General features: G+C 43.1%; 1 protein-coding gene across 1 annotated transcript; it reads left to right on the top strand.

Annotated features, from left to right (window-relative positions):
- Nucleotides 1-543: 543 nt before the first annotated feature.
- On the top strand, nucleotides 544-13,966 carry LOC306916876 (NLR family CARD domain-containing protein 3-like; the record flags this gene model as incomplete). Its single annotated transcript, XM_079494961.1, has 9 exons — nucleotides 544-608; nucleotides 2,008-2,106; nucleotides 7,107-7,165; nucleotides 7,431-9,261; nucleotides 9,479-9,646; nucleotides 10,831-11,004; nucleotides 11,088-11,246; nucleotides 13,186-13,247; nucleotides 13,410-13,966. The coding sequence occupies 9 exons, from the start codon at nucleotides 544-546 to the stop codon at nucleotides 13,964-13,966; spliced, it is 3,174 nt and encodes a 1,057-aa protein (XP_079351087.1).
- Nucleotides 13,967-15,560: the final 1,594 nt, after the last annotated feature.

Genomic DNA, 15,560 nt, shown 5'->3' on the forward strand with positions numbered 1-15,560 from the left:
AATCACCAAGATGGCGGCTAAATTCAAGTCTACTACAGGATAGAAATTTTAGACTATTATTGCGAGAACAAATCATTCAGGCAATCCAATATACCTACAGCCCCATCACCATCAATAGCATGGAAACACTAAAGGCCTTTCTTAGAGGTTTTATAATTCAATATGCTTCCCATAAGAAGAGGTCGCCGGTCACCGAACTGGTGTGGGAGGTCTCCAACCTACAGCGCTGTTTTGGGACAGTGCATTCAGATTGAGAATACATTTCTTTGTCAACAAAGGTTATTATAGTAGATTATAATAGAATATAATTATAATATAACACCTACTATGACCGTGCCAGGCAAGGAGGTCTACCGTAGTACCAAGGGCAAGAACACCCTGCCATAAGACTGCTGAACAATTTACAAATAAATAATATGGGGACATAAAAATAATGAATCATGAACAAACTGCTTTTATTCATTCACATGATTGTAGAAATATGTTTATGATTCCAGAAGTCTTTACAGCAGACCAGAGTCTCCAACACCCAGCTGTGTGACGATGAAGAGTGACGGGTCTAAATGCTATCCTCCTGACTTCAGTAATGAACCTGGACCTCCACACAAGTATGTGAATCTCTAAATAAAATAAATACAAAATAAATGGTGCATTTATATAGCGCCTTTATCCAAGGCGCTTTACATAGATTGTGCATTACATTCACCCATTCACACACATATTCATACACCTATGCGCGGATTGAACTGGCAACCTTGCGGTTACCATCCAGCCACCGCCGCCCCCCCCCCCCCCAATCTCTCTCTCTCTCTCTCACTCTCTCACTCACTCACTCACTCACTCACTCACTCACTCACTCACTGACTCACTCACTCACTCACTCACTCACTCACTCACTCATTGATAATCAACCTCAGGCCATGCAGAATTCCTTGTATCACCAACTGAACTATGTTCATGAGCAATTTCCTGCCTGACTATAGCAAAAAAATGCATTTATACACAACATATAGCGACGTGACACATTGTGAACTTGTAGATCGTCTATTTTTTGTGTGACACCGCAGTTCGACGAAGCAAGGCATTACTAAGTTGAATTATGGATACAACGTTTCTGCCCAACAGCAAACTCCGTTTTGTTTGGTTTGTGACAAAGGGCCTGTGAGTCAACATCTCACCTCTCTGATCCCTCCCCCAGCAGAAGCCATGTGTTGCCGGGCAGGGTAGTGGGGCCGAGGGTCAGTGGTCTTATCAAGCAACTCACCACAGCTGAGAAGAGTGCAGAAGTACCAACATTCTCCTTTCCAAGGCTCCATGGAGAGGCCTCTCTCCCCTTCATTCAGTGAGTCAGTGGTTCAAACATGTTTTGCTATTGACCAGTAGTCAATTCCTCTGTGTTGTATTGTATTGTATTGAATTCACCTTCATGCAATATAATGTTCATCGGTCATCTTTTCTTTCACTCGAAAATAAAGCTTTAACTGTGATCATCTTTAGTTATGGCCGGGCCGTTGAATAAAGCTTGTTTTGACCAAAAACACAATCTGGGAAAAGAATCAGACATAAATGTATTTTTGTAAATCTGTTTACATTGAGGCGGATTGGGACAGCGTTTTCGCTTCTGGTTCATGTCCAGGTTGTGTCCGTTGCTTCGCAACCTAGAACCATCCATACATTGGTGAAGAGCGCCATCTATTGTAAACCACTGAAAAGACCATTGAACGTAAAATACTGTCTTTGGCAGTGAAGAGTTGGATTTGAAAAGACGTAAATAGCCGTTCTTGGAGACTAACACTGTACTGCACTGTAGATGCAGCATGACAGAAATACATCACATTCAATTCAACACAATGCATCTTTTAGCCATTGGCTGAAAGAGATCCTAATGAAGTCAAAGACAACAACATACATTTTCTGTATCATAAATATAAGTAGTTTCATGTTTAGATAATTAGATGTGTACCGGTCAATGAACATAATGTGTCATGTTGGTTATCATCCTGTCAGGGTTGATCAGCAGAGACTCGGCCGTGTCTCCATGAAGAGTGACCACTCTATGGTTCGACCTGATCACTTCAAAGCTGGACACCACCCTACTGACCACAGGTCAGAATGTAAAACTGTAAAAGTCTACATATTCTTTTTTTTTATTAAACTCTACTGACGCAATTGCGTTGGGCACAGAGGCAATTGGGGCCGTCAGTACAATAAAATGATTAAGTTGACCAGCCTACGTGGGGGCCTACTAACGTCTAGTTATGCCTAGACACTGTTCAAACACCTACTACGACCGCGGGGAGGCAAGGAGGCCTACCGTAGTACAAGAACAACAGCTCCCTGCTCTCACATTATACAAATAAATAGTATGGGGACATAACAATGAAGAATCATGAACAAACTGCTTTTATTCATTCACATGATGATTGTAGAAATATTATATATGATTCCATTAGTCTTTACAGCAGACCAGAGTCTCCAACACCCAGCTGTGTGTCGATGAAGAGTGACGGGTCTGGCCTGGGCCATGGCTCAGTGGTCCAGGCACCTTGGCTGGTAATCCAGTCTGGCAGTGTGCCGCGGGTTCGACTCCCGATCCCGACGGCCTTTACTGCATGTTTTCCCCCCCATCTCTCTCCCCATTTCCTGTCAGCCTACTGTCTGTCCCTCCATAAAAATATAAAATAAAGACACAAAGAATGACTTCTGTTTAGTTACCGATAGGGTTTTAAGAAAATATCTAAACCTTTAACCTAAACAATGGCAGTGTTGTGTCTTCATCTCCAACATAGCGATGTAAACACAACAAGAAGAGATGCATTAGCAATCCTGTGGGCGCATGCGTTGGTTCGACGTACTAACAGTCCGACACATGTGTGGCTGATTAAGACTCACCTGTGGCTCCCAACATGCGTTGCCAGGAGGGACATAACAATAAAGGATCATGAACAAACTGCTTTTATTCATTCACATATTGATTGTAGAAATATTTTGTATGATTCCAGAAGTCTTTACAGCAGACCAGAGTCTCCAACACCCAGCTGTGTGTCGATGAAGAGTGACGGGTCTAAATGCTATCCTCCTGACTTCAGTAATGAACCTGGACCTCCACACACAAAGTAAGATCACAGATCTCTGGGAACTCCAACTGGAAAGATACAAAGAATGACTTCTGTTTAGTTACCGATAGGGTTTTAAGAAAATATCTAAACCTTTAACCTAAACATATGGCATAAATGATGAGGGTCGCTGTAGCTGACATTTATGGAGATGTAGTATTGTTCTGAATCATCTCCTCCTTGGTACACAGTTCTAGTGTGGCTGAATCCTCCCCAGTAGCCTACACAGTTCTAGTGTGGCTGAATCCTCCCCAGTAGCCTACACAGTTCTAGTGTGGCTGAATCCTCCCCAGTACACAGTTCTAGTGTGGCTGAATCCTCCCCAGTACACAGTTCTAGTGTGGCTGAATCCTCCCCAGTACACAGTTCTAGTGTGGCTGAATCCTCCCCAGTAGCCTACACAGTTCTAGTGTGGCTGAATCCTCCCCAGTAGCCTACACAGTTCTAGTGTGGCTGAATCCTCCCCAGTACACAGTTCTAGTGTGGCTGAATCCTCCCCAGTACACAGTTCTAGTGTGGCTGAATCCTCCCCAGTAGCCTACACAGTTCTAGTGTGGCTGAATCCTCCCCAGTAGCCTACACAGTTCTAGTGTGGCTGAATCCTCCCCAGTAGCCTACACAGTTCTAGTGTGGCTGAATCCTCCCCAGTAGCCTACACAGTTCTAGTGTGGCTGAATCCTCCCCAGTACACAGTTCTAGTGTGGCTGAATCCTCCCCAGTAGCCTACACAGTTCTAGTGTGGCTGAATCCTCCCCAGTAGCCTACACAGTTCTAGTGTGGCTGAATCCTCCCCAGTACACAGTTCTAGTGAGGCTGAATCCTCCCCAGTACACAGTTCTAGTTAGGCTATACTGCATCTTAGGCTATGCAGTTATGTTGATGATGAGAGGTCAATGCGATCTGTTACAATATGTGGCATTTTGCTATCATTTGTCCACAAACTGTTCAAACACCTACAGTACTACGATCACGGGCAGGCAAGGAGGCCTACTATAGTACCAAGGGCAAAAACATCAGCTCCCTGCTCTCACATTATACAAATAAATAGTATGGGGACATAACAATAAAGAATCATGAACAAACTGCTTTTATTCATTCACATGATGATTGTAGAAATATTTTGTATGATTCCAGAAGTCTTTACAGCAGACCAGAGTCTCCAACACCCAGCTGTGTGTCGATGAAGAGTGACGGGTCTAAATGCTATCCTCCTGACTTCAGTAATGAACCTGGACCTCCACACACAAAGTAAGATCACTGATCTCTGTGAACTTAAACTGGAAAGACACAAAGAATGACTTCTGTTTAGTTACCGATAGGGTTTTAAGAAAATATCTAAACCTTTAAACTAAACAATGGCAGTGTTGTGTCTTCATCTCCAACATAGCGATGTAAACACAACAAGAAGAGATGCATTAGCAATCCTATGGGCGCATGCGTTGGTTCGACGTACTAACAGTCCGACACATGCGTGGCTGATTAAGACTCACCTGTGGCTCCCAACATGCGTTGCCAGGAGGGACATAACAATAAAGGATCATGAACAAACTGCTTTTATTCATTCACATATTGATTGTAGAAATATTTTGTATGATTCCAGAAGTCTTTACAGCAGACCAGAGTCTCCAACACCCAGCTGTGTGACAATGAAGAGTGACGGGTCTAAATGCTATCCTCCTGACTTCAGTAATGAACCTGGACCTCCACACACAAAGTAAGATCACAGATCTCTGGGAACTCCAACTGGAAAGATACAAAGAATGACTTCTGTTTAGTTACTGATAGGGTTTTAAGAAAATATCTAAACCTTTAACCTAAACATATGGCATAAATGACATTTATGGAGATTTAGTATTGTTCTGAATCATCTCCTCCTTGGTACACAGTTCTAGTGTGGCTGAATCCTCCCCAGTAGCCTACATAGTTCTAGTGTGGCTGAATCCTCCCCAGTAGCCTACACAGTTCTAGTGTGGCTGAATCCTCCCCAGTAGCCTACACAGTTCTAGTGTGGCTGAATCCTCCCCAGTAGCCTACACAGTTCTAGTGTGGCTGAATCCTCCCCAGTAGCCTACACAGTTCTAGTGTGGCTGAATCCTCCCCAGTAGCCTACACAGTTCTAGTGTGGCTGAATCCTCCCCAGTAGCCTACACAGTTCTAGTGTGGCTGAATCCTCCCCAGTAGCCTACACAGTTCTAGTGTGGCTGAATCCTCCCCAGTAGCCTACACAGTTCTAGTGTGGCTGAATCCTCCCCAGTAGCCTACACAGTTCTAGTGTGGCTGAATCCTCCCCAGTACACAGTTCTAGTGTGGCTGAATCCTCCCCAGTACACAGTTCTAGTGAGGCTGAATCCTCCCCAGTAGCCTACACAGTTCTAGTGTGGCTGAATCCTCCCCAGTAGCCTACACAGTTCTAGTGTGGCTGAATCCTCCCCAGTAGCCTACACAGTTCTAGTGTGGCTGAATCCTCCCCAGTAGCCTACACAGTTCTAGTGTGGCTGAATCCTCCCCAGTACACAGTTCTAGTGTGGCTGAATCCTCCCCAGTAGCCTACACAGTTCTAGTGTGGCTGAATCCTCCCCAGTAGCCTACACAGTTCTAGTGTGGCTGAATCCTCCCCAGTACACAGTTCTAGTGAGGCTGAATCCTCCCCAGTACACAGTTCTAGTTAGGCTATACTGCATCTTAGGCTATGCAGTTATGTTGATGATGAGAGGTCAATGCGATCTGTTACAATATGTGGCATTTTGCTATCATTTGTCCACAAACTGTTCAAACACCTACAGTACTACGATCACGGGCAGGCAAGGAGGCCTACTATAGTACCAAGGGCAAAAACATCAGCTCCCTGCATTCTACATTATACAAATTAATAGTATGGGGACATAACAATGAAGAATCATGAACAAACTGCTTTTATTCATTCACATGATGATTGTAGAAATATTATGTATGATTCCAGAAGTCTTTACAGCAGACCAGAGTCTCCAACACCCAGCTGTGTGTCGATGAAGAGTGACGGGTCTAAATGCTATCCTCCTGACTTCAGTAATGAACCTGGACCTCCACACACAAAGTAAGATCACTGATCTCTGTGAACTTAAACTGGAAATATACAAAGAATGACTTCTGTTTAGTTACCGATAGGGTTTTAAGAAAATATCTAAACCTTTAACCTAAACAATGGCAGTGTTGTGTCACCATCTCCAACATAGCGATGTAAACACAACAAGAAGAGATGCATTAGCAATCCTATGGGCGCATGCGTTGGTTCGACGTACTAACAGTCCGACACATGCGTGGCTGGTTAAGACTCACCTGTGGCTCCCAACATGCATTGCCGGTTAAGACACACAGCGGTTTAAGACTCACCTGTGGCTCCCAACATGCGTGGCCAGGATAACAATAAAGAATCATGAACAAACTGCTTTTATTCATTCACATGATGATTGTAGAAATATTTGTATGATTCCAGAAGTCTTTACAGCAGACCAGAGTCTCCAACACCCAGCTGTGTGTCGATGAAGAGTGACGGGTCTAAATGCTATCCTCCTGACTTCAGTAATGAACCTGGACCTCCACACACAAAGTAAGATCACTGATCTCTGGGAACTCCAACTGGAAAGATACAAAGAATGACTTCTGTTTAGTTACCGATAGGGTTTTAAGAAAATAACCTAAACAATGGCAGTTTTGTGTCTTCATCTCCAACATAGTGAAGAAATGCATTAGCAATCCTACAGTTGCCACCAGTTGCCTGTGTTGTATCATAAATTATACATAATTACAATAATTACATTAGAAAACCTACAGTTGTCACCAGTTGACTGTTGTCTCCCACAATGTCCAAATGCTTAGGAGAAAAGGGGAAAAAAAATATTTTCAGGAACAGAAATGACGAATAGATTCCAGCTTAATGTCTCTGATTATTAATTATTATTATTATTACAATCTATTAATAATAATACAATGATTGTGTCTTCATCTCCACAGAGAGAGATTCAGAACCACACCTGAACCAAAGACATCCAGTCAAACCACAAGTGGACAAAGTAAGACTGGACACATTTTACTCAAATTCACATTTCAAATAAATTTGTGAAATAGCAGACATCAATAAGACATCATCAGGTTAAATGTCAAAATTGTATTCCTGTATCAATGTTCAAATACCACTGCTGTTAAACATGACTACATGTAGACAAAAAAATTAATTTTCTGCCTGTGCTTTATACATATAGTTGTAATGCTATGGTACGTTATAAGATGTACATTAGCCTGAATGTTTAAAATGTCTTCCTTGTCTTGTCATAACAGATGTCAGTCTGCAGGAGCATTTAAGTGTTTATAAGATCAGTTTGAACAGTCTTGATCGAGTGACAGAACACATCTCTGAAGAGACAGGAACCTCCCTCAGCAGAATCTACACAGAGCTCTACATCATAGTGGGAGAGAGTGAAGGGGTTAATAACCAACATGAGGTGTGGCAGCTAGAGATACTTTCCAAGAAGACCCTCCATGACACACCATTCAACTGCTGTGAGATATTTAAGCACCTCCTCCCTGACAGAGAGACACCCATCAGATGTGTTCTGACCATGGGCATCGCTGGCATTGGAAAAACATTCTCTGCGCGTAAGTTCACTCTGGACTGGGCAAAGGGTTTGGAAAATCAAGACATCAATCTCCTGGTTCCCTTTTCATTCCGTGAGCTGAATTTGGTCAGAGATGAGCAGCACAGTCTTCTCACACTCATCCATGTTTTCCACCCAACATTAAAGAAGGTCACAGCAGAGCAGCTCGCTACCTGGAAGGTTGGCTTCATCTTTGATGGTCTTGATGAAAGCAGGTTTTCATTCAACTTCGACAACAACGACATTGTTTGTGATGTCAAAGTGACAACATCAGTGGATGTGCTGTTGACAAATCTCATCAAGGGGAATCTGCTCCCCTCAGCTCTCCTCTGGATAACCACCAGACCTGCAGCAGCCAATCAGATCCCTCCTGCATGTGTTGACATGGTGACAGAAGTACGAGGGTTTACAGACTCCCAGAAGGAGGAGTTCTTCAGGAAGAGATTCAGTGACGAGAAGCTGGCCAGCAGAATCATCTCACACATGAAGACATCAAAGAGCATCCACATCATGTGTCACGTCCCAGTCTTCTGTACGATGACCGCTACCGTTTTGGAGGACATGGTGAAGACAGACGAGACTGTGCAGCTGCCCAAGACCCTGGTTGCTATGTACATCCACTACCTGTTGGTTCAGATAAACATGAAGAAGCAGAAGTATGATGAGACACATGAGGTGAATCAGCAGCAGTTCATGAAGACTGACAGGGATGTTCTTCTGAAACTGGGCAGGCTGGCATTTGGACATCTGGAGAAAGGTATCATCATGTTCTACCAAGAAGACCTGGAAGAGTGTGGTCTTGATGTGAAAGACGCCTCGCTGTACTCAGGAGTGTGCACAGCGATCTTCAGAAGAGAGGGTGTGCTCTTCCAGAAAATGGTCTACAGCTTTGTTCATCTGAGCATCCAGGAGTTTCTGGCTGCAGTCTACCTATTCCACTGTTTCACACAGAGGAACATGGAGGTCCTGAAGACATTCCTGGATGATGATGATGATGATGATGATGATGATCATGATATTGAATTCAGCCGTGGAATCACCAATGACAGTTCCCTCTCTGACTTCCTGGAGGCTGCTATGAAAAAATCTTTGCAGAGTAAAAATGGCCACCTGGACCTCTTTGTCCGCTTCCTTCATGGCCTCTCACTGGATTCCAACCAGAGTCTGTTAGAAGGCCTGTTGGGTCAGACAGAGAACAGTCCAGAGGAGATCCAGAAAGCCATCACCAACCTGAAGGAGATGAATGATTACAGGTTCTCTCCTGACAGATGTATCAACATCTTCCACTGTTTGATGGAGATGAACGACCCCTCAGTAAGTCAGGGGATCCAACAGTACCTGGAGTCAGAGAACAGATCAGGGAAGGAACTCTCTCTAACCCAGTGTTCAGCTCTGGCTTCCATGCTGCTGATGTCAGAGGAGGTTCTGGAGGAGTTGGACCTGGAGAAATACAACACATCAGAGGACGGGCGATGGAGACTGATCCCAGCTGTGAGGAACAGCAGAAAAGCTCGGTTAGTAGCCATATAAATGAATGGCTACAATAGAGAAAATATATCATAAATAAATACTGAAACCAAGTATATGCATGTACCTGTGTAAACTCTTAATTTCCATATTTGTATTTATTCGAACCCAGGCTGCACCACAGGCAACCTCTTTGACAGTGAATGTGGTCTGATGTGTTTTGAATTGATCATCTCTGATTTTACATTGAATCTATAATTACAGACTTGTTGGCTGTAAACTCAAAAGGGAACACATTGAAGTTGTGGCTTCAGCTCTCAGTTCGAATCCATCCCATCTACGACACCTGGACTTAAGTTACAACAACCTGGTGGGCCTGGAGCTGCTGGATGCTGCATCGAAGAGCCCACATTGTAGACTGGAAACTTTAAGGTCAGATTAATTCACAATTAAGTATTATGTGATTAAAATATGAATATACTTTACTTGAAGAGTGTGAGTAAGGTTGATATAATATCATTGTTCACAGCTGTGGTCGTTGGCACAGTGTGTCTCAGTTCCTCATACTGTGTCCACATTGTCCAGGACGCTGCTGCCGTGTCAAACACTCTGGGACTCTGAAAGTTTAGAGCATCCTGAGTTGTAGATCTTACTAGAGTGGAGCAACATCAGCGTGTTGTATTCCAATCAAATGAGAACAGTAGAAGGTTCTGAGCACATTTCAGTTAAACTATGTGTTAATCACGGCCGCTTATTTACCCAAAGGCATGCACATTTCAGGCAGCACCAGCAGGGAACCTCCTTGACAGTGAATGTGGTCTGATGTGTTTTGATCATCTCTGATTTTACATTTAATATGTAATTACAGACTTGTTGGCTGTAATCTCCAAAAGGAACACATTGAAATTGTGGCTTCAGCTCTCAGTTCTAATCCATCCCATCTACGACACCTGGACTTAAGTTCCAACAACCTGATGGACCTGGAGCTCCTGGATGCGGCATTGAAGAGCCCACATTGTAGGCTGGAAACGTTAAGGTCAGATTAATTCACAATAGGCCTAATTGTATATCAGTGATGTATTATGTGATTATAATGTGAATACTGTGGTATTTGAAGAGTGTTATCATATCATATCATAAACACACATTGAATAGAATAATGATACAGTGACTACATGGATATCTATAATTGAGATAAATTCACCTAAAACCTCTTAATGTCTTAGCCTCTGACAATTTCCAATCAGACCAGTCAGAGACTCCCACTCTTCTTTTGGAGCAGGTTATGGTTTATCATCTGAGGTCCCTGTCTGTCTGTCTGTCTGTCTGTCTGGCTGGCTGGCTGGCTGGCTGGCTGGCTGGCTGGCTCCTGCTCCAAACCCTTTTCACATTAAGGCCCTATATATTCTATATTCTCTAAATGTGTTGACTTCTTGTAACTTAACTTATGTATATTTGTACCAATAATTGGGGACCACCTGGAACCCCCTCAAGGACCACTGGTGGTCCCCAGATCACTGGTTGAAACCACTGCTTTTATAGATGGCTGTAAGCTGCAGGTTCATTCAGGGAAAGTTCTATTTTCAGTTTACTTTTTTTTTTTTTTTTTCATTTAGACTGATTCACTGCTGGTTGTCAGAGAGAAGCTGTGAAGTTCTGGCCTCAGCTCTCAGCTCCAATCCTTCATATTTGAGAGAATTGGACTTGACTTTGAACGGCCTGCAGGATTCTGGTATGGAGCTTCTATGTGCAGGAGTGAAGAGTCCAAATTGTCACCTGCAGACCCTGAGGTAAATAGAGTTTTTCCGTTTTCTGTGTGGATCTGTACTTGAGCATCAAGTTTGAGTTTGTTAAAGTCTTGATTTCTATGCAGGTTGTCAGGCTGTGGGATCACAGAGAAAGGCTGTTCTTCTCTGGCTTCAGCTGTGGCCCTCAACCCCTCCTCCCATCTGAAGCATGTGGACCTCAGCTGTAACCACCCACAAGGAGATGCTGTACAGACGCTGCTCTCTGCTGGACTAGAGACTGTCAAGTGAGTAGACTTGGACTGTGTCCATGTTGGTTAGTGCAGCGATGTCCTTGACTTGTTTCATGTCCAGAGGCTGAGTAGGCCAGCCTGGTGAAATGAGAATGCAATGACTACAAAATTACTTAGATAGATTGACCCAACAGTTTTGGGAGTACATTGTTTAGTATATAATGAATGTGGATATAGTTAATGTCCATCATTGATTAAAATGAAGACGTTAGACAAAAAATCACACCCGTGTGAACTACACATTTATTGTTGTGACGTCACATACTAACCATAGCAACCATGCTCATTTTTGAGTGGTGTAAACCACTCCTACAACTGGCTTTGTTAGTCTGTCTGTCTGTCTGTGCTCAAAAAATGAGCATGGTTGCTACGGTCACCCAGTTCACCCGGGTGTGATTTCATTACGTCAGACATTACGTCAGACCACAGCTGATCAGGCTATATAAGACCTTACACCACTCAGTTCACACAGGTGTGATTTTTTTGGTTGCTAACCATAGCAACCATGCTCGTTTTTTTGGTACGAACAAACACGGGTACACGGGTACAAAGCCAGTTGTTTGAGTGGTTTGCACCACTCAAAAACTAAACAAAAACCCCAATTATCTTCAGTTCTGCAGCTTCTCTGTATGCCACACAGGGGATGGGGGTGGAGTTAGGAGGTTTAAACGTCAGAAACAATTTTTAATACTTCCCACTGGTTCAATACTTGTAAAACCCACAGACAAACATAAAGGGTGTTCAATTGCACTGGTTTTGTAAAGACATTAAAAAAATAATAGTTGGAGGCAGGAGGCCTAATGGACTCTAATGAGGAGGAATATGTCTCTCCATTTATATTCAACCCTACAGAAGTCAGGCATGTCTACAACATACAATGTTAAAAATACTAGGCTTTTAAGAATCCAGTTAAAACTGGATGGATGGATGGATGGATGGATGGATGGATGGATGGATGGATGGATGGATGGATAGATGGATAGATGGATAGGTAGATGACAGATGTAATGTCACTGAATATTCTTATAAAAGACAGACTTCATCAGCTGGTGTGATTTAACGATGTGACTACAATAGGAATACAAGGTTGAAAGTAAAGTGGTTAAAAACAGATTCATAACTAGATAAAGTGCCCCTCGGGGCACAGGTCTCCACCAGGGCAGGTCAGTTTGTGGCCTCCTGGTGGCCAATGTGAAAAGGGTGCCATTTCTTCTTACGCCTTGGATGGCAATTGGATGATTTGAGGCATTTTGTTCCAAAAATGGGTTTTGCAAAAATCCACCTGTTGGTGGCGCTATAACAGGTCAATGTGAAAAGGGTGGGATATATTCCTCAGCCTAGTAGGAAAGTCTGTGAAAGATTTCACGTAAATTGCACGCTGCGTTCATGATTTGAGGCTTTTTGTTCAAACGGGCCAATCCTGCAAACCTTTAAAGACAATGTTAGCCATTTAGGATGGAATATGAAATATTGGACAGATCCGTCTTGAACACATGACTATAGAGATAATGTGTAACGATTTGCGGGATTTTTGGTCAGAATCTGGAGGAGTAATATTAAAAAAATGTTTTTCAAAAGTCGGCCTCCTGGTGGCGCTATAACAGACGGACGGACACACACACACACGGACACACGGACACACACACACGGACCGAGTGCAGAACATACTCTCTCCCCATGCCTTCGGCCTGATGGAGACAATAACAAAAGTTTCTGATCTACAAGCTTACAGCCAGTTGTTTAGCTGGGTTTAAGTGGTTATAACATTTTTGTCAGAATTCTAACTTATTTATGTGATTTCAATCATTCCAACATTCTATTATGGTAACAGAAATGTTTCAACTGGTTTACACAGAAGCTGTAGCATTTCGATCATTGTGCAATGTGACAAACCAAAGTGTAACATTTGTTCTGTTTCTGTTTCGTCCTACAGTGTGAATCATGGCGGAGAACACTGGATAGACCACTGGATGAATCCTGTACTCCTTTCAAGATGTGAGTGTCTGTCTGTCTGTGTGTGTGTGTGTGTGTGTGTGTGTGTGTGTGTGTGTGTGTGTGTGTGTGTGTGTGTGTGTGTGTGTGTGTGTGTGTGTGTGTGTGTGTGTGTGTGTGTGTGACTCAGTTTTTAATGTTTACTGTGTTGTTTTTTCTCATCAGATTTCCGTCGTCTCACAATGGACACAAACACAGCATGGAGAACCCTCTCTCTGTCTGAGAACAACAGGAAGGTGACACGTGGAGGACAGGATCAGAACTATCCTCCTCATCCTGACAGATTCGATGCACAGAACCAGTTCCTGTGTACAGAAGGTCTGACTGGACGCTCTTTCTGTGAGGTAGAGTGCAGTGGAGGGGTTGATCAGGTAGCATTGACTTACAGAGCAATCGGCAGGAAAGGACATGGTTATGACTGTCTGCTTGGATACAACGACAAGTCCTGGAGTCTAAACTGTTGTATCAGAGGTAACAATTACAGTGTCGTGCACAATTGTAAGGAGACTATCCTCCCGGTCAGCTACTCTAGAGGCTGCAACAGAGTAGCAGTGTACCTAGATAGTCCCGCTGGGACTCTGTCCTTCTATACAGGGTCAAAGTACACTCTGACACACCTGTACACCTTCCAAAACACATTCACTGAACCTATGTATGTTGGGTTCAGGTTTAACCCTTACTCCACCGCCGTCGCCTCAGTGTTTCTGTGTGAGCAGAGATAGTCTCTATGCGAGGGTGAAATCAGGTCACCATGTGACCTGATTCTTATAGATGAGAGAGTTACGACAACCCCAGCTTCATGGGGTGCCAAAAGTCAACTCTGAACTTGGTAGATCTGCTTTCAGCTTCTGTGGCCCTAACACATGGAATGACCGGCAGACAACATTGAGATTAACCACTTGGGTACCCTTGAGTCGTTTTAGAACCTTGGTGACCAAACAGATGCCCACCATAATTGTTTTTCCTAATTCTCTGATGTATTGTGATGTTGTATTATATGTACCATTACCATTACTCGACGACACTGAAAATTACTTTAATTACTCAGTGTATTTCGGAGACTAAATAAATCTTGAATAAATGAATGAATGAAAAAACGTTACTCCCGAGCCGTGAGGCCCGTGGAGTTGGCTTCTGCTATTTTTGTACTCTGAAATAAATGGACCTGAACAACATCTTCATCTGCCTGTTTCTCAAAACTACTTCTGCACCATTTTAGCCTACGTTTGAAAATATACAACATGATCAAGAACGATCTGTCTGATTCTGATCTAAGATTGACATCTACAATTTGCAGGTGTGGCCTGTTTTTTTTAACAAAATGCCTCAAATCATGAACTTTCCACTATGTTGGGGAACAAATACCACCCCAGAGGATGAGCAAGCTAACTGTATCTGTACATGTCTACAGGGGTATTGTCCATTGTGCACTGTCTATTTGTGTAACTGCACTGTACTGTATGCAATGTTTTTCTCTGTGTATGGGACCCCCTCTAAAATGAGATGCTGCATCTCAACTTGGGGCTATCCTTTCAATACAATTCTGAGCAAAAAGTTGTCATGAAGACAGGGTTGACCTATATAAACTATTATATCTATATTTAATCACAGGCACCATGCGTGCACACATATACATCATAGTGGGCTAGTAGAGCCCATTGTGATAGAGGCTCAGCCGGTCCGAGCTCTTAATTGATCCCTTTAAACTTCATGGGCCCTCTCTCTCTCGTCACTGTAATTTCACAATGTGCTAATTGAATTTAGATCGATCACAAAATGTATTACTCACAGACTGTTATGACCCTGGGTCATTATGTGTAGTTTTCTTGTAGGTTTCTTCCCTCTTTGTGTGTGTGTGACTGAGTGGTGAGTGGTGTAAATGGTGAATGAGTGGTGGTGGCGGCTGAGTGTGACTGGCTGATTAGTAGGTTGAACCTTGCAGGTGATTGGCTCCTGGCTTGCTGGTCTGGAGTATAAAGCTGCCTACCTTCTGATCTTCAGATGTCTTGCATGCCAGTCTCCCAACCACACCAGTCTGATGTTTTAAGTGTTTTTAGTTAGCCATACCAGTATTTTAGGAAGTTTCACTGTTAACATGGTTTAGTCTTCGTAATGTAGGGGTGGGCGTCCTTTCTTTTGTGTTCTTTGTTAATCATGTGTTTCTTTAGTTGATGTTAGGTAAGATACGTGTTTGTTTTGTGTTTGGAGAAGGTAAGCATAGGTTTTCTTTTAGTTAATGTTCTGTACAGGTGCCCACCCCGAGGTAATTTATCCCTTGTATCTGATGCAACTGTAACTTTGGCTTTTCAACTGGTG

Source organism: Electrona antarctica (genome assembly GCF_951216825.1).
Source record: "Electrona antarctica genome assembly, chromosome: 1".
Taxonomy (NCBI): Eukaryota; Metazoa; Chordata; class Actinopteri; order Myctophiformes; family Myctophidae; genus Electrona; species Electrona antarctica.